This window comes from Seriola dumerili, unplaced genomic scaffold, assembly GCF_002260705.1.
Source record: "Seriola dumerili isolate Sdu_G_001 unplaced genomic scaffold, Sdu_1.0 BDQW01000226.1, whole genome shotgun sequence".
Lineage (NCBI taxonomy): Eukaryota > Metazoa > Chordata > Actinopteri > Carangiformes > Carangidae > Seriola > Seriola dumerili.
The window spans coordinates 4,639,243-4,659,528 of NW_019174481.1; the positions used below are offsets into that span (position 1 = coordinate 4,639,243).

General features: G+C 41.0%; 1 protein-coding gene across 1 annotated transcript in view; it reads left to right on the forward strand.

Moving 5' to 3' along the window:
• LOC111229172 (receptor-type tyrosine-protein phosphatase S-like) overlaps positions 1-16,071 on the forward strand; it is a 65,874-nt gene extending 49,803 nt beyond the window's left edge. The window contains exons 13-31 of the mRNA XM_022755381.1: positions 774-868; positions 1,781-2,034; positions 2,292-2,379; positions 2,626-2,844; positions 3,758-3,915; positions 4,913-4,927; positions 5,126-5,238; positions 6,963-7,060; positions 7,329-7,452; positions 7,929-8,104; positions 8,265-8,384; positions 9,140-9,294; positions 9,843-10,128; positions 10,498-10,676; positions 11,076-11,202; positions 11,301-11,426; positions 12,153-12,307; positions 12,421-12,556; positions 13,381-16,071. Coding sequence (XP_022611102.1) covers positions 774-868; positions 1,781-2,034; positions 2,292-2,379; positions 2,626-2,844; positions 3,758-3,915; positions 4,913-4,927; positions 5,126-5,238; positions 6,963-7,060; positions 7,329-7,452; positions 7,929-8,104; positions 8,265-8,384; positions 9,140-9,294; positions 9,843-10,128; positions 10,498-10,676; positions 11,076-11,202; positions 11,301-11,426; positions 12,153-12,307; positions 12,421-12,556; positions 13,381-13,449 — 2,693 coding nt within the window. The 3' untranslated portion in view covers positions 13,450-16,071. The remainder of the gene's footprint in view (positions 1-773; positions 869-1,780; positions 2,035-2,291; positions 2,380-2,625; positions 2,845-3,757; positions 3,916-4,912; positions 4,928-5,125; positions 5,239-6,962; positions 7,061-7,328; positions 7,453-7,928; positions 8,105-8,264; positions 8,385-9,139; positions 9,295-9,842; positions 10,129-10,497; positions 10,677-11,075; positions 11,203-11,300; positions 11,427-12,152; positions 12,308-12,420; positions 12,557-13,380) is intronic.
• Positions 16,072-20,286: the final 4,215 nt, after the last annotated feature.

The window sequence follows — 20,286 nt, forward strand, 5'->3', positions numbered from 1 at the left end:
AACAGGTAGGGCTGGCCTCAGGCCTCGGGAACACCCTTCACCTTCTAAGCACTGGTTCAGCTTCACAACTCTGCTCCCCTTACTGGGGATTTCACTCCAAAACACTAAATTAAATGAAGTCTGGGCCAGTTCTTACAGGTCAGCCTTTCACCCATGCACCTCAGAGAAGCTGAGAACTGCAAAGTCCAGGGGAACACGACTACTCCCCTCAATCTCCTCCACTCACTCACTTATACCTTCATCACCTACCCTTCACCACAAGTGGAAGCAGGCTGAATGTTAATGGATGTTTGCTTCAAGAGCACTGCTTATCACAAACCCTCAGGTAAAAGTCAATACAGGACTTGGATATACAGTATCTAATACAGAAGGTAAGTGTTCAGTCTGAATTCAAGTAAAAACCGGCATCTGGTGCTGTATCTGCAGGTAAGCTTTTTTTATCTGATAGACCTCCACTGCCACCTTTTCCAAAGCCTTTGCTGACATGCTGAATTCTGAGTCGAACAAACACAACCTTACACTCTGTGAATGTGGCATGTCACATTCCTGCAGCCGGTCTGTCTGTTATTTGTACTTATTACTCTTGCCATCCACTCTCCTCATCACCTGCCCATCCTCGTAACCATCATGTATTCTCCTTCCGTAACAGATCTGACTGACGTTCCCTCCATTTTTACAGGTTCGCAGTTGGAAACCAGAGGAGGCTGTGATGTGAATAGAATGCTTCATCACGAGTGACTCTGTTTTTTTTTTTTTATTTGTTTGCTTCCCAGATGTGCCGAGGAATTTTTCTGTTAATCTGGCCACTAAAACCAGTGTTCTTCTGACGTGGGAGTTTCCAGAGAGCAGCAATCCCTATCGCTTCACTGTATGTCCATCAGCAACAATACAAAATATTTAGGGGATGTTTTTAGTTCTAATACTTAACATAACCATAGATTAGATTTCTGTATTTTTAGGATGTATCGCCCCAAGCTGAATTATACTCACAAGTGTGGAAGAGTTAACCTTTGAGGACCTGCTGTTCCACCCGCAGGATGTTGGCCTCATGTAGAATTTCTTGAACTAATTCTATGAAAATGAAAAATTTCATATGTGTTACAAAATCTGCCTACCAGCAGCTCTAAAGCCCACTAATTAACTAATTAACAAGTATCTAGTTTGTTTAATGTAGACAACGTTTCGAAGGGGGTTTATCTCCCCTACTATTTCTTGGCCTGGAGTCTCTACTGGTTGCCTGGCAACTGGTCCTGGCCAAGAAATAGTTTTACACATAATCCCCAGTAAAACAACGAATTTTTATTTTTACACTTTGTTTTTTTTTTTCTATGGATTTAACAAAGGAGATGTATTTTGTTAATTAGTGAGTTACCCAAGTTCTGGTAGGCGGATTATGTTCACAGAGTCAGAGCTAGAGCTGTTTCCCCCCTGCTTCCAGTCTTTATGCTAAGCTAGTTTAGCCAGCAGCTGGTGGTAGCTTCATAGATTTACCATACAGACATGAGAGTGGTATCAATCTTCTCATCTAAGTCTTGGCAAGAAAGCAAATAACAGCATGTCCCAAAATCTTGAACATTTTCTTTCAAATGTGGCATAAATTGGGGAGGTGTGGCAGTACATCAGTGTAATAAACCCTGAAGCTTATAATTCAGTGTTTTCATGTAGATAGCCCCAAAAAGGATGCTGAGGGTTAATGTACAATAGAATATCATCAGCATATAGAATATGAATAAGCATCTTGACCTATTTTTTTTAACACCAACCCTGTCCTGTCCCCCAGGTGGAGTATAACCGCCAGAAGATGGAGGTGGATGCTCGTCTGAGAAAGGCAGTCATCCCAAACCTTCAGGCCGACACCAGCTACGACTTCAAGATCACCGCTCCCGAGGGCAACATGGGAGGCCTTCGCCACCGCATCACCGCCAAGACCTCACCGCCAATCACTATCCGCCGCCCTGAGATCGATCACACCCGTGACACCGAGACCACCGTCACCATAATCCTGCCATCGCTGGAGAATCGCACTCCTGTCAAGTAAGACTGAGGGATGCAGTTGTAGATATTGTTATGGTTTTTGAATTAGTCGTCGTGGCTTTCATAGACTTGCTGCACTCAGGTCAGATAACTGCATTTGCTAAAGGTGTGGGGCATGATGATAGCATTACCAACCTATCAAAATGTCTAAGATACAATCTCAAGTTGGCAAGGAAACGTGAAAATAGTTTGAGACATGTTTGTTATTGCACGAGTGCAGCTGGTGTTATGCTGTTTGTCCTCCTCTGCCCCCACAGGAATGTTTATGTTGTTGTGGTTCCGCTGAGGAGAGCCCGCGGCGTCATCAGACACCTCAAGAGCCCAGATGAAATGGACCTAGAGGAGGTGAGAACCACAACAATGACAGCACCCACTGATGTCTGTGCCTGGAAGGAGGAAAGGACCTATAAACACACACACGCACACACATACACACACAATCCCATTGCTAAGAACTCCTGGCAACACTTAATTTTTAATTCAATATCAGTGTTGAAACATTAGTCATAGCTACTGGAACGTCTCGTTTCTCTTATCTGTGTGTCTTCCCTCTCTCTTTTTCTGTATTTGTCTTCTCTCTCCATCTCTCAGCTGTTAAAAGACATCAGTCAAAGGCAGAGGGATTCTCGGCAGCAGAAGCAGGTGGACTTGCGCCGGGCTTACATCACAGCCCGTTTCACACCTGCCACCCTACCGGCCTTCTTCACCCTGGGGGACCAGCTGGACTACGGAGGTTTTGAGAATCGAGCTCTAGAGCCGGGGCAGGAGTACGTCTTCTTCATCCTGGCTGAGCTCAACTCCACAACTGGGGTATGAACGCCACCGTGTCACATCTCTTTTCTCTCTGCGTTTATAACCGCTACCTCTGCCTGTGTTTCTCTCCTGCAGGCTGTCAGTATACATTGTAATCAATATGGCCTTGCTGCTAAAACAATAAAATTCACATCAGTCAAAGTGTTGTAAGCAAAAGGCAATAACCTTCACGTACTTCCATCACCGCTGCTAATAAAGAGTGAGTGTACCTACTGTGGCAGTGGAAGAGATATTGCCTTGTGCACTGCTGGTATATGTATGTGCATTTGAATTGGAGTAGACGTAAATATACAGGTTGAATTAGGATAGATTTTATTTTCTATTAGATGTTTTTTTTTTATTAGAAACGCCCTGGGGACGGTCTTCAAAAGTCCCTCAGAACTAATAAAAAAGGAACTTCAGTTCACTTCTATTTACATTAATTATGAAAACACTACAAACATCAATAAGGTTAGGTACTTTCTTTCATATATAATCTCATACACATATGCACATAAAATCAGTCATGTGCAACTTGGACACAATTACAGAAACGCCTGTTCAGTCTAATGAAATCCAGTGCAACAGCTCTGCAATACTTCAAGTACTACTTACTACTACCTTTTTTTTTCTTACAGAGAGCAGTGGATTCTCCCCTGTTGTTATTTTTTTGGCTCACTGTTTGTAGAATTATTGCACTGAATTGGGATTAAGTGTCAGGTTCATGTTATTTCATCCACTGAGACAAAAAAATACTGAGATAAATGTAAAAATACAATGGAACACCTTTTTTATAATCATACCTTTATTGTCACACTGCTAAAACGGTTCATTTAGTCCTGGTTATCTCTAAAATAGAGATACAAAAACAACAACACCACCAGTGTCTTGCACAGTTTTGCCGATTGTCTGTCTTTATATTTGTCTGCAGAAAATGTACGTGGCCAGCCCTTACACAGACCCAGTGATTGCCCCAGATTCAGACCCTCAGCCCCTCGACGCAGGTGATGGTCTGATCTGGGTAGTGGGACCTGTCCTGGCTGTGGTCTTCATCATCTGCATTGTCATCGCCATCCTCCTTTACAAAAAGTGAGTGGGGTGAACTCCATAAAAACAAAAGGTCAAATTTATAACCATGGGACAAACTCAGACTGATGGTCAGACCAGGCAAATGCCAAAGGAGCTTTGATTATTACTCTCAAGGGATGAAACTGGCTTTACTCTATATATTTCTTAATGTCAACAAATTCCATCAAAAGGACCAGTGCAGTGCACCAGTCTCTCAGTACATTTCAACAAGTGTGTTTGGGGCTCACACATGCATCCTTACCAAACATGTAAATCTTTGAAAATGCCTCACAAATGTAAAGTTTCATTTTTAAAAAGACTCCGTAATTTCCTGAAACAGCTGGGCACTGTAGTTTGTAGAAAACATTAGTGAAATAGGAGTAAATTGTGCATTAGTTAGGGACCATTTTTAGTACTGGATAAATATACTGTTTGCTCTAGTGTATATTTACAGCATTAGGATGGTGTATGTGGGACTGAGTCAAATTAAACACGGCAGCCACAGCAACAGTGTGGCTCAATGATCTGTTTTTAGTTGTTTTTCTCATCAATGGAGGTCTATGCTAGATATCAGGCTTCAGCTACACAGCACCTCTTAGTAAGACCAATTTGTTGCTGTTTTTTTAGGATTTGTTGACAGTAAGAAAAACTCGGAGTATTACCAGCCTCATTCTTCAAGGATATATTAAGTTTGTGTCTCTCAGGCTCTGTGCTTACACTCTGCTCGCAGCTCCAGCTGATATTCCTTCTACCAGAATTGTTTAATGTCCAGCAACCCTCACACAAACGCTCAACTTTCAGTCTGATATTCATCAAATTTGTTCCAATTTAGAAGTTTGTTCTCCCCTCAGGCGTCTATCAAGCAGCCTAACCCTGCTGTAGGCCTGTGATATCTGCTGCAAGCCATCAAGCTTTTGAATACTAATGCAAACTATTGATTTTCCTTTCTAACAATCTGTCTGTTTCCTTCCTTTTCTTCCTCTAATTATTCCTTCCCTTGCTCTTGTTTCACTGGAAGCAGCAAACCTGACAGGTAAGATTAAACCAATGTCAAGCTCTTTGTTCGTTTTAACCCGCAGCAATTACATGATACCAGAGAACTTGTACAAAGCAGTAAAACACCATATCTGTAAATGCACTATTTACTTGATTCAAGTAGCCATGCTAATGATGAGTCAGTAATGAGTCTGCATGTGCTAATTTCTCTTTTGACTCTCTGGTATCTGAGCAGCAAGCGCAAGGACTCTGAACCCGGAACCAAGAGCCTTTTGAGTAACGCAGAGATGATGGCCCATCACCCAACAGACCCTGTGGAGATGAGACGCATCAACTTCCAGACTCCCGGTATGAAGCGCGTGCCCACACAGGCACCCAAACACACGCTTTGTATCTGCATAATAAAGTATACTTACGATTGCTCATCATTTGATAATGAAAGATTCATGCAGCTAATTTTAACCTCGGTAAGATTATGCAGACAAGATTGTGAAAGTGCTCCTCCGCATCTCAACCAACATGTACCTGGCAGCTTCCAGTCGTTTCCCTGATCAAAATGGCCGCTGCCCAAGTAGTACAGTCATTGCTTAGTCACAGCTGAGTCATAACGGTGTGACAAAATTTGATCATCTCCGCTCGCCCACATTCCACATGCCACGCTGCAGTTATCACATCAGAACAGACAGATTTACAGCGACCAGTCTTATCACACTTAAATGTCTCTGAGTCAAGTTTAATGGCGACAATGATATATCAAAAGTTGTGTTGCGGGTTATGTGATCATTTGTTAAGGAACGGACTCTGTTCTCGCCAGCATAACCAAGTAATACCCCACTGTGAAGTAACTACATGGATTTTGCCGCTCCCAAACCCCCTACTGAGTAAGATCTAATAACACAGCTGCTTTGGTTGTGGCATCGGGCCAATGATGCTTCGATTTCACTTCTTCTATTCAATTAACAGCATCCAAAAAACACACGGCCTGAAGGAATTTAATCACTGTTCTCACTATATTTTTGTGGCTGCAGTTTATAGAAGCGTCCTTGTTAAAAAGGTGGTAAGATGTGTCACCGCTTCAACGCTGTGGCACGATGTACCACAGTAAAAAGGTTTAGACTTTACTTGCCAGGATATATAAAGTCAAATGATGTTTTTTTTTTTTTTTAATCCATAGATGAAGGTCTTTTTTTTTTACTTGTTTCTTGGAAGCAAAGTAAAACCCACAGAATAAAACACTTCAGCTCCTCTTTTCTAACATTTTTTTTTTTTTTTTTTACTCTCTTGTGGCAGCAACATTGAGGCTCCCTCCTCACCCACTTCTCCTCCCCTGAGATTTTTGCTTTTGAGATGCTCGGCAAAGATGAAATTTGTTTCCAACAAAACCGGCTGATGCTATTTGAGGTCATTTTGGTCGTGACAGGAGCATTTTGTCGTGATTACCTGTGGGTGCTGCAGCACCAGGCTGCAGAAGAAAATAACAGTTGATATGAGCCTTGTTTTTTATAGCTGTAGCAGCAGAATGACTTAAATGCTTTTCATAGTGCATCGAGATGCATTACAATCCAAGAGACATCGAGAAAGGATTCTGACATTGGCGTTAAATGGATTGTGTTTATTGCATGCACACTAGTGTTACTTTGATTTATTGTTGTCGCTATTTGCTTTTTGAATGGAGAATGGATCTATAGCATCTCCTCTCTTGCTCCAGCTGTGAAAACAAACGACTGCATGAGGCATAGGTTGCTTCCTTTGTGTGTGTGTGTGTGTGTGTGTGCACTCAACCCTCCTAATTAGTGTTCTGTCTGTGTTTGTTTTCTCTGAGTCGTTGCTCCTCTGATCACACAGAAAGCAATTTATCAAAGAAAAACAATTTACAAACAAACAAGACTCGCCTCACTTTGTCCTCACACATGGATCAAAATTGATTTTCTGCCTCAGCGTGTTCCTTAATGATATGTGATGTTCTGTGATTGTATAATTATCTTCACATCTTTGCATATGAGTGATGTCAGCCTGCAGTAATTTCAGTTTTTCAGCCGGAGTTTGCTTCACCTTTGACCCTTGTCGCGCAGGAATGATGAGCCATCCTCCCATCCCCATCAGCGAGCTGGCTGAGCACATAGAGCTGCTGAAAGCAAACGACAACCTCAGACTCTCCCAGGAGTACGAGGTGAGAAATAACTTATTATTCCATACGAATAAATAGATAACATCCTTATTGTTTAGAGATGTTAAGCCTGTTAAGCCTCTGCTTCATAAAGCAAATCTTATTTAACATTTGCATCTCGGTGTGCAGACTATATGTTCATGATTTATTTAGTAGTGCAATTGATTGCTGTAACTTGTCAGCGTTATAGTGCACTCTCTTTCCATTATCCTCAAATACACCACTAAATATGCCACCACTGCTAATGTGTCTATTTGCTGCTTCTTCCCAGTCCATCGACCCAAGTCAGCAGTTCACCTGGGAACATTCAAACCTGGAGGTCAACAAGCCCAAAAACCGCTACGCTAATGTGATAGCGTACGACCACACCAGAGTCATCCTGGCTCCCATAGAAGGTAAAAGAAGAGCAGGTTAAAGAAGATGTTTAGAGATTCTAATGGGAGAGTCTGAGTGTATTTGTGCTCGGGGGGGGCATAGAAGGGGAACAGAGCGGAGGGGGGTGGGGGTGGGGGTGGGTGGGTGGGGGATTGCATGATGAATGAAATCTGAAATTGCAAACAGTGCTCAAGACAGGCTGTGTGCAGTGGCATGAGACTGACAAACAGCGCGAGTGCATTCAAGTGCAGCCAGCAGTCCTCCAGAACAAGAAGGGGGAGAATGGATTTGATCTGGAGCTCATGAATTTACACCGACAGAGTCTTGTTTGTTTGTTGTCGTCCGCTAGTCATCCAGCAGCCGTCTGTTGGAAGCCACGGCTGCCTGAAACAAACAGTTCGTTAGGCTGTTTGATGTCATACATGGAGGTTAATTTATTATGTCGCTCATGAAGATGGCAGTTTAGCAGGAGCCTCACAAGTGTCTCATTTTGCAGGTATCCTGGGGAGCGACTACATCAACGCCAACTACATTGATGGCTACAGGAAGCAGAATGCCTACATTGCTACCCAGGGGCCCCTGGCGGAGACATTTGGGGACTTCTGGAGGATGGTGTGGGAGCAGCGGGCCGCTTCTGTCGTCATGATGACACGCCTGGAGGAGAAGTCACGGGTAAGAAACCAGGCCTTTACCTACTGACCTGTATGCAGAATATTCATTATCTGGAGTACTCTCACATAGTAATTGTAGGGGCTGTGTGGTTTACAAATCTGATGAAATTATGGACTCATCAGTCCAGTCTGAAAACAATATTTTTCCTCTGTCTGTGCAGATAAAGTGTGATCAGTATTGGCCGAGCCGCGGCACAGAGACATACGGGATGATTCAGGTCACCCTGTTGGACACAATGGAGCTGGCCACTTTCTGTGTTCGCACCTTTTCCCTGCATAAGGTAAATTATTTCACTCTTTGCCTCCTGTGTTCACCCTTGACTCACCGCTGTGCCCTCACCTCCATTAAATTTACTGTTACACCCACTGAAAACTGCTTTGATCTCTGGAGTTTTACACTTAGGAACCAGGAGCAACTGGAGTAATCATGAATTTCTGCCGTCACTGCATGAGTAGTGCATGCAGACGCTCGGAGGGTAATAGATTAGTCTGTGCTTCATGGAGTGTTCAAACCAGGCCAGCCTCCCTGTGTCAGGCGCTGAGATTTGATCACTGTTGGAGGCAGAGCACTTTCTTATAGCACAGGGCTAATCTAGGACTGTCAGACTGGCGTGTCTCTGTGGCCTACTTACAAACACAGAAACTAGGCCAACTGTAGCTTCCAAGAGTTGCACTGCTTCTTTAAATTTTTGTTTGTGAAATGTCAAGTTGGGAGACACGTCTTACAGTCGAGAGTAATGCACATGAAATAGTCAGCGATGCTATTGTTTTTTTTGTTTTTTTTTCCTCTTTGTAGCTGATGTGTAGTGTAGGAATATTTATGATGTATGCAGTGTGAACAGTGAGGGTTTTTTTTTTCTATGAATCCATTTAAAAGGTGTGCGGTATGAAGGACACTGGAGATATTTCTGTGAATGTAATATTAATAATATTCAGTAATGCAATGAGGATAAAGCTTAGACATGTACATGTACAGACAATTATGATTTCAGGAAAAGTGAAGACAGTCTTTTTTTCTGCCTGTTTCTTACGTCAGAGTGGCAGCAGTGAGCGGCGAGAGGTGCGTCAGTTCCAGTTCACAGCCTGGCCAGATCACGGTGTGCCAGAGTATCCCACCCCCTTCCTCAACTTCCTCCGCAGGGTCAAAGCCTGTAACCCTCCTGATGCTGGACCCATCATCGCTCACTGCAGGTACACACACACACACACACACACACACACACACACACACACAGTTTATCTTAAATAAAAAGTTTGACATTTGAGGAAATCGACTTTGCTTTTCGAATTTGCTTTCTTCCCAAGAGTTAGATGAGATGTTTAAATGTATGATGCTTAAAAAAAAAGACTTAAAGGATTAATCAATAATCAGAATTGCCAATGATTTTTCTAGGGGCCAACAACAAATTTTTTTCCCCAGCGCCCCCGAAGAAGGTTGGTCCAGCTCAACTTTCTCATCTGTGTGACATATGGCTTTGTGTGAATGTTAGCAGAAAGAAGTGTACATGTTGGGAACACGATTCTTTTCTGTTCCTGAATTTTTGAGGGCACTATATAGTGAATAAATTTACACACTTTCAGACACTCGAATAAACTTTAATCTTATCCTTCTCGAGAAAGCGGGGGAAGTGCATTTCCCAAAATGACAAACTATTCCTTTCAATAAAATGCCAAAAACAAAATTCAGTAAAACAATAAAGAATAAAAACTCACATCCCACTTACCCTCCTCCTCTTCAGTGCTGGGGTCGGGCGCACTGGCTGTTTCATCGTCATCGATGCCATGCTGGAGCGCATTCGACACGAGCGCACCGTGGACATCTACGGTCACGTGACCCTGATGCGCTCACAGAGGAACTACATGGTGCAGACGGAGGACCAGTACAGCTTCATCCACGAGGCCCTGCTGGAGGCTGTGGCCTGCGGCAACACCGAGGTGGCCGCCAGGAGTCTGTACTCCTACATGCAGAAGCTGTCCAAGGTGGAGAGTGGAGAGCACGTCACCGGCATGGAGCTGGAGTTTAAGGTGAGGGAGAGTCCAGGGGAAAGTGTTTGGCCATGTCTACTTCCAATCCCTCATTACGGTCTGCATGTGTCTCAGCTGTGGGCAGTTCAACATGAGATTGATTTTAATTCCAAAAATGTGTTTGACCTGAATAATTTTTAGAGGCCTGAGGAAGTAAACCTCCCGAGGACATGTCAAGAAAAAAGTATAGACTAAAGAGAATCTTTAACAATAGTTAGTGCAACCCCCTAGTTGGGAAACACTAGAATATAGAATACAGTTGTAGCTTCGTATATTAGCTAACCAGGCAAATAATCCTGCTCTAGATAATAGTTTAAAGTTTAAAAACCTCTGTAGTCACACATGCACCTTTCCTCTCTCTCTGTCCAGCGACTTGCTAACACCAAAGCCCACACGTCCCGGTTCGTCACAGCCAACCTGCCTTGCAACAAATTCAAGAACCGACTGGTCAACATCATGCCCTATGAAACCACCCGCGTCTGCCTCCAGCCAATCAGAGGCCTGGAGGGCTCCGACTACATCAACGCCAGTTACATAGATGGATACAGGTGTGTTTTCCTCCCGCAAACACTAATATGACCTGACCCCCCCATCCTCATATGACGGCTTGATGAGTGAGTGGATTGGATAGGTTTTCACCACAGTGCTCTCACCTGTCATGTCCTGTCACATCTGTCATTACTGTATACATGTTCCCCCTATTTGTCTCGCTGCGCCGCTTTCGCTTCAGTGCCAGTGAAGGGGGACGGACGCTGAGGAGCTTCTGATGATTCAGGCATTCAGAGTGGTTGCACACACATGTTTTGACTGTTCCTCCTCTTTGCCTGAAGCCTGACCCTCTTTTCAGTCTGATGTTTGACAGAGGAAGAAACAAGGAAAATGAAGGGAGGAGGTGGCTTCATATTGTGTGTGTGTGTGTGTGTGTGTGTTTGTGTGTGCGTTTGTAGGCAGCAGAGAGGCTACATCGCCACCCAGGGTCCACTGGCCGAGACTACGGAGGACTTCTGGAGGATGCTGTGGGAGCACAACTCCACCATAGTGGTCATGCTCACTAAACTGAGAGAAATGGGGCGGGTAGGGACAAAATATTTACACATAGAAATCACAGCCAATTCCAGCCATGTACACCAGATCATCCCCTCAATACTTTTTCCTCTGATCTGCTCTCTCAGGAGAAGTGTCACCAGTACTGGCCTGCCGAGCGCTCAGCCAGGTACCAGTACTTCGTGGTGGACCCCATGGCAGAGTACAACATGCCTCAATACATCCTGCGGGAGTTCAAAGTTACAGATGCCAGGGTGGGTTCATGTCTAAAGACTTGTTCTCCTGTTGTATGTTGTATTCAGACGGCAGTGTAACATCACACTCTTTGACTTTTCTGTTCTATTCCCAATCCATCAGTGCTGTCAGGAAGCAGTGGCGCCAAGCATGTCCTATCGACCTGTAGTGTGTGTTTTTGTATGCGAATGTGTGTAACACAGCAGGTTAGCACTATCGACAAGCCGCCCTGGATTACTCATTCAACCATGCTGTCTCCAGATTATCGAGAGAGAGAGAGACTCTGTGTGTGTGTGTGTGTGTGTGTGTGTGTGTGTGTGTGTGTGTGTGTGTGTGTGTGTGTGTGTGTGTGTGTGTGTCCGCTCGTGCACATGTGCCAGTCATAGATAACTCCAGTTAAGCCTGTCCTGCACTGACGCCACATCGACAGATGCTCTATTGATCTCCATTAAAGGGGAGTCAGAAAGGCTGAGCAGAGGAGAAAAGATGTAATTGCGTACTGAGTGGCTGACAATAGCAGACGGACTGACATTACAGCTTGAAGTTAACCACAGCCACTGATCCAGGGTCAGATAACAGTAATCATTAGAAGGTAAAAAGGATGTTGCCTGATAGAGTCTCAGTCCTCAGTCTTAAACGTGTTCATAGTGTTGAAAAGACAACAGACACTTTCAGATCAACCCAGCATGCAGATTTTCAGTAAATATTTATGAGCCGTTGTTCTTATCACTTCCTCACCCCTTCAGGACGGCCAGTCTCGGACAGTGCGTCAGTTCCAGTTCACTGATTGGCCAGAGCAAGGCGTGCCCAAATCGGGGGAGGGCTTCATTGATTTCATTGGCCAAGTGCACAAAACCAAGGAGCAGTTTGGTCAGGATGGACCAATCAGCGTTCACTGCAGGTATGCAGCAGGCTTCATCATGGTTACTACACTAGGCTTGTCAGAATGCAGCACATTGATGTCAGTGCTCTTCACTGTAAACTATAGTAGAATGTTTTCCTGTTTGCCTGTAGTGCTGGCGTGGGACGGACAGGTGTCTTCATCACTCTGAGTATTGTCCTGGAGAGGATGCGTTACGAAGGGGCAGTGGACATCTTCCAGACTGTCAAAATGCTGCGGACACAGAGACCAGCCATGGTGCAGACTGAGGTAAACACTGATTCATTAAACATGGCAGAGGTACAAGATTCATTAAGCATGGCAGAGAAACGAGCAGGGAGAGCACTGGTACTGCACACTATTAGGAATGGTTAAAGCAATATTGATATCAGTCCAATATTACATCCAATATTATTTTTACTGTTATTTCTGTCTGTTATTCATCATTTTAAGCCAATTGTTTTTAACTCTTTGATTTCCTTAAAGTAGGCCTATACTTTTATATTTTTGATCATCCTAAAACAGTTTTTCCAGTTGTGTGCACTTACATTTGAAAATACTAAAAATACTACATATACTCATTTTATTTTGCATTCCTGGATATAATTATTACTTATGTCCAGGAATGGATAATACATAAAACATTTTTTGTATTCTTTATTGAGTTCATCAAAACAGGTTTGTTTTCACTGTGTGACAATGCCATGCTTCAGATAATCCAATGGGCTTTTAAGTTGTTTGTTTATCTGGGTTTATTGTATTTACATTATGTTTATGTATTTACTTGTATTTCATTATTTGTGTTAATAGAATTTTATAAACTCACAATTCAGTTCCCTTTCAACATTATCCACGTTTGAAAGTAAACGCTTTTCATTGGGCAGACATTGCAAATTTAAAAACCAGAAAACACATGTTTACAATTACATACTTTTTAGATATGACAATGTTCCCAACATGCAGTAAAGTCGGATTTTAATTGTCATGATATCAGCTACTAAATGAGATTGGATTAGTGTTGTGAGCAGCCAGCTGAAAATAGTACCTGTGTATTTATAACAGTTACACATTTTTTTTGTCTGTGTCTCCCCCAGGACGAATACCAGTTCTGTTACCAGGCTGCTCTGGAGTACCTGGGTAGCTTTGACCACTATGCAACGTAAGTGAAGAGACAACTTATCCATCCATCTTTCTGCTTCGAGGTCCACAAACAAACCAACAAGAGAAACAAGAGAACGACAGTCTGAAATTACATGAACATTGAACCTTTTCCGGGAGAGAGATTCTACACCAACAAGGACAAAAAGCAAAAACAAAAACAGCAACAAGAAATCTGTGTCTAACAGCACCCACACTCATCAGACCCTCCCCCGAGGAGCTGGTGGGTGTGGAGACTATCCATGTGTAATCCATATACTTACCTCAGTGTTCCAGTGTGAAGGACGTATAATACATGTGTGTTGTGGTCAGCTATCTCCAATATGAACCAGTGAAATACAAATGGCTTCTGAACAGGAATTATGATACTATATGTGTATAAAATATAAAAAGATTTAAAAAAAAACAAAACAAAAAAAAAACATTTAAAAACACAAAGAGCCTGGATATTTGCTGCACCCTAAATGGGCTTTTTATCCTCAACTTTGTATCTATTGGTTTGGTGTACTAAGGGGTTACAAAGTGCAAAGGTGAACATTTCTATGTGTCTGTCCACTGCTACCACAGGTAGTCCTGGCTATAGTTTAAAGCAGATGACTAGGTTATGCCTCAGCAGAAGCCTACAGTGCGGACTCACCACCCTGAGGACTGTTGGAGAAGCATGTGGATGCTCATTTACCCAACGCACAGTGCCAAGAGAAACCATGCAGCGTGAACATGAACTGTGGCCTACAGGGAGAGATGGCTCCGTCTTTCATCCAGCATTAACATGAAGTCAGACTAGAGACCGCTCTTAAACGCTGGCCAAGGATCAGTTCACACTCACCCAGTTGTGTCCTCACTGCATAACAGCTGGCCTCAGAACAGTGATTAGAGTCCATCATAGCCTCAACTGGGCTTAGATTTGTAGCCCAGTGCATTCTTCATTCAACAAAGCTTGCTTGCTATTTGCTGTAGTCCTTGTTCATCCTCTAGCTCAGATTCTCTTGATGTCAGTCCCATTGTGTCAGTTCAACAGTGGCTTATTGAAGGAGATGCTAATGAAAGAATTGAGCTCCAGTCCCTTTCTTTCTTGAATTCTCGGCCCATTTTTGCAGATTTTTCTGTGTTTTTACTGTATGTCTTTGCCTTATGCCGACTTATTTCTTGTGTTTTAACATGCTGCCTAATACTCATGCATTGTGTGCTAAACTTTTATTGTCAAACAGTATCTTAACTTGAGGATGAAAGTTGTTTCCTGATCATCTTCCGCTGAAGCTTACCTACTTGAATTGCGCCACTTTGCGGTTAAATCACTGATATTTTGCTATTTCAAGCAATGAAAGATAACGAGAGAAATCCAAAAAACATTCAGCGCAAGTGGTGAATTGTTCACATTCAACAATCCTTTCCCCTTCCCCACTTCCATATAAACTCCATTAAAACTCTCTGTCCCTAAATCACACTGTACAGAACATCCCAACTTAACTAATTGATGTTTTCCCCTCTGTCTAACTCCAGTACAGCTGCACAAGTCCTTGATATCGATATATATCTTTTCTTGATTTGACATATAATCATAATTGGTCCCACGTGGTGATTGAAGAGCACAGCAATGTTCCAGTGTATCAGACATCTCGGACGATTTCACAATTTTGTACATACAGTCTTATCACTGGAGTCCTATACAGTACAGTTACATACGTCTGAGCACAAGATATAACATGGGATTGGATGTGATGTAGTTTTATTGTCGCAAAAAAAAGCCTTATTGTTATCGTTCACTTTGTCATATTTATTTCATATGATTTTTTAAAATATTTATTATTCTATTTTGTTACTTTTTACGTTTGTTTTTATTTACTTATTTGGGATATCTAGCAACTATAACCTATAAAATGTTGTTTACTTGTTTCTTTGGCGAGCCAATGTTAAAGTATGATATTGTCACTGTTTGTTTTTTATTTTTAATGGTCAGTTTTGGTGCTTTTTTATTTGCTTTATTATTATAAAGTATGCCCTCTGTGTAGGGTGCTATTTGATACTGATTACTGATGTCCGATTAGTTAGCTAGAGATGTACATTAGAGGCAGACATAGTTTAAGTTTACAGTGATGCCCTTTTAATGCCCTCCCCTGCTCGACCTCCATAGCAACAACAGCGGTGTGATCATAGTATGATCCACCCCACCGTGATAGGTTTAAGGGCATCAGAGAAATTAGATTTATAGAGCAGACTTATTGGTGAAAACCTCTGACAAGCTGTTGGTATTTAGTTTGCTCGAGAGCACATGGTAGCAAGTGTATTTTTGACAGAGAATGGGTAAGAGTCGCCCGGCTACACACACCTTCAAAGTTATTGTTTAAATCTGAAATTATTCTGATATGAACTTTATGTGTGGTACAGAAGTCTTGATGATGTGTGACATATATGAAATATGTTATTCCTTCAATTTCTAATGATTATTGTGTCAAGAGAAATGTAAAAGGCACACACATGAAGCATAATATGAAATGTGTTGAGGGCCAGCTCTGATGATGCCATCCCCCTCACTTATGTACCTGTTCTTTCCTTTCAAATCATGGATGTAGATATTGTATCTTGACTTTGTATTAAAAGCAGGATGATTGGATATACAGCACAATGAACTGCTTGGTTCCTGTCGGTTTTTTTTGTCCTTTTTTGTTATTCACTCCACGTCCACTAGATGGGACCAAAGGAACCTTAAAGGAAAATGCACTCCTGTCACTGCACCCACTTTTTACTCGATGCCCTGCACAGAAAATTACACCTGGAAAATGTTTGGCAATTTCTTTCAGATTTTGTCGTCTTTTCTGAAACCACTTGAAATGTTATGGAGCCGGAAAATTGTATGGCATTAAGTTCTGCTGTAACTTCTGTTGTTACATTACAGTAATATAAAATATAACATTATAATATAACACCATATCTGTCAAACTTGGGTATAATTACATTGAATAGACGTTCATATTCATCTGATTTTCATGCATTTCACATTAAGTGCCAAGACTGATATATTGAATTTGGAAAAACACAAATTAATTATGACATGGATGTTGACATGAACGCCATAAGTTGGGTCATAATTATAATAATTCCAACATGACTCGAACATGGCATTTAAAACAATTTACAATTGCACAATGAGGACATAATTTCGGAAAAAAATAATGATAAAGAAATAATTTGACAATTGACAGATGAGAAGATCGATACTCTCATATCTGTATGTTAACAGCTAACAGCTGACGAGTTTGGTGTAACCCAGCTGGAAATAATGGCTTAAAGAAAAACAAACTAATTTAAAAACTACTATAGTTATATATATTTGAATTATTGATTTGTTTTAAGTTAATGTTTTATTTTCTGTTATTTGATATTATAGTTGTGACAATTTAGTTAAAATCAGTAATCCTTATCAGCTCCACCCTTACCTGCCTTGATTGATTGATTAAGTCTAAGAGAGAGAGAGTGCTCTTGCGTGGGGGAAAGGGGGAGGGGCTTTGACACAGAGATGAGAGAGAAGAGTCCACCGGGCGCCCTGCTGAGCTAGAGGTAATTGCTCCGCATCACTGCGTTGAGCCTTATAAAAATGTTTGGGGAGAGTGAAAACAAAGACATAACACTTGTGAAGTTCTGTATGTGTTGAGTGAAGTGGAGCAGTTTCGCAGCACGAGCCACGAATAGCGAGGAGTGCCGTTTTGTCCTGGTTCGGTACCCTCCTCGTGTCTCGGTAAGCTAGCCTAGCTTTCAGGCTACTTGGCTAAGCGCTGTGTGCTAACAGTGAAATCGTCCTCAAGACGAATTCAATTTAGTATTGTGTTATGTAGGTGAATGTCAAATATCTGAAGGGGGACATATTTGATATTTGATATCAAGTTCTGTGTAAAATTCATCATTTTACTTCAAAGAAAAACGGGAATTTATTTTTAATTTATTTAGGTTAATAATTTTCTCACGTGTAAGAGGTATTTATGGTATATTGTCAACCAGTATTTTTCATAAAAAGTAGTATGCTGCAGATTTTGTTATATGTTTACAATCAAGTTTGTTTACTTAAATATGGGTTAAGTTGAAACAGTTAAATTCATATTTTCATGTTCAATAATTTTATCTTGTTGATATATGTCAAGCACACATTCTGATAGGCAAAAATAATTCTAATATTTGAGATTTAAACTAGAAATTGAACTAGAAAATTACACTCTGTTATTTTGATGATATTTTCTATTAAAATGTGGTATTTTGTATTGTGAAGCACACTAAAGGTGCAGTTAATCAAACTCAGCTGTTGTGTGTGTTTATGGTAATTACACTCTACACTTAGCTCCCACGAATCTAGATCATTGTGCACCCAAGAGTGGGATACATTAGCTTAGCACAGTTTGTCCAAAGGTAACAATATCTGCCATAATGTGCCCTCTTGAAACCACAACGTGTCATTTTTGCTCTTTGTTGTTTGTACAGATATAAATGTATCAGATTTTACATGTTAATTAGTGAGTTTGAGAGGTGCTGGTAGGCAGTTTTTTTTTCTTTGAAAAGCTAGCTAGTTCCCTCTGTTTCCAGTCTTTGCTGCCAGGCTAAGCTAACAAACTGCTGGCAGTAGTGTCATATTTAGTGAATAGACATAAGCGGGGTATCAATCCCATCTAAGTCTAACTCAAGAAATCAAATTAACTTTTTGGGTTAGGATTAAACTGTGGTCAAACTATTGCCTTATGGTCCACATATTAATGTTTTCTTCACAAGCTTAGCCAATGACCAAGGTCTTTTTTGCTCAGCTTGCTTTTATTTTGTCAAATTGGCACAGAAATTATACAGGGACAAGGAAAGGATAGACTGCTTCCTTTTATTCAATAAATTATGAAATGTACATTTCAAACATCTTAGATTTTCAATTTCTCTGTCCTTTAATGGTCACCCAGCAACATTCTTGATTTCGAGATGTTTAGGAATGTTGATAGTGCATGTTTTTGATACAGCAGGAGACACACCCGTGCATGAGAAGATACAGTCAGCTGTAATTCACTAATTGTGAATCTCACACTGGACATATCTAATCTCAGAGTAGTTCCTCATGTTTTTGACTTTTCAGTGCGTGTGTAAAGTTCACATACTAAATCATCCTCATTTTTTCTGACTTTGATCTGTCTGTTGATATGAAGAGCTGCTGCACCAAAACAAAAAGTACTAGGTGATCTTTATCGCTGTGGTCTAATCCTTTAGCCTAAAACTTCCTCGAAATATCCCAGGAAATGAATTGCACATTTGTATATAATGTTTTGAAGCAAAAACATGGAAAATACTTGTAAGAAAAAAGACTGTGTGTGTGTGTGTGTACTGTTCGGTCAATCACAAAACAATTCATGATTGGCTTTTTCAATTACTTGCTTCTTGAGAAGCTTTAGCTTTTGTGCAGGTAGTGCCTCATTCCCTGAGCTTTACATGTTGAGGTTTGAGCCCTCAGCACAAACACACATATACAGTCTCACACACACACACACACACACACACACACACACAACAAGTTGCATCATGTGTCACGATCGGAGCCAGCCCAAGCTTTTATGGGGACCTAAGTTGAACTTCATAATAGCATAGTAAGGCATAAAAACGTCATGAAGATGCCATTGCATTGTATGACATTAAAATGTCGAAAAAAAAACAGTATAGAAAGGCAAAAAATGGCAAAAAAACGTCATCGCAAAGTATGACATTAAAATGTCAAAACGTCATAGAATCCTAAGGTATAAAAATGTCATACTATACTAAAGTAAAAAAATGGCAAAAAACATCAAAGTGTAGTAAGGCATATAAATGTGAAAAAACATGACGTTATAATAAGGTATATAAAAACATCATATTATAATAAGGTATAAAAATGTCATAGTATAGTGTATTAATATTTCAAGAAAACATCATAGTATAGTAAGGTAAAAAAAATGTCAAAAACAGTATTGTAAGACATAACGTCAAAAAAGTCATTGTATAATAATATATGTAAATACTTAAAAACGTCATAGTATAGTAAGGCATAAAACATAGCATAGTAAGGTATAAAAAATATTAGTATAATAAAACATAAAAAGTCATTGCATAGTAAGAGATAAAAACATCATAGTATAGTAGGCATTAGAGTCGCCTGGATTTGCTAAATTATTTTACTGCCTTATTCTATTTGTGTCTTTGTTTGGTAGGATGCATGATGACAGTACTGTAAATGCACATGAGCCATATGACAGGTAACCGATAAACAAACCTAAAACTTACATTGTTTTCATTTTCATTTCAAGGGATTTCATGCCCAAAACGTATATTTTTTATGCGTTTAAAAAATGGAAATGCTAAATTTTGAATCAATACATATAATGTAGATTCATGGAGTTTTTTGTATAGTTAGGAACAATTATGAAACTGTGTAAACCAGTTCTTTACATAATTGTTGTGCGGACTCATTTTTTTAATCTGTGCTGTAGGCCATCAGCCATTCACTGATGTCTATCAGTGCAGGCTGAGCAGGTTGCAGGGCAGCAGACATAGAGTGACTGTCATTTCTCAAGCACATGACATGTTTCCCAATACCTGAGTCACATTGTGTGTAGAGGTGTGTGTGTCTGCGTGTGTGAAAAGGTCAGGGTAGGTCATGCAACACATGGCAACTGTTGCCATGATGAGAAGAAGCTGTGCAGTGGTGTGGCTTTTACAACTGCTGTCACTGATTGGTTTAGTTCCAGTGTAACCTCCCACCTCTCGAAGCTGATTGGCTGACTTCACAATAAGAAGCCAATCCTGAAAGTGGGCTGTAATTGCCTTTGTTTCTTATCTACCACTTGCTACTT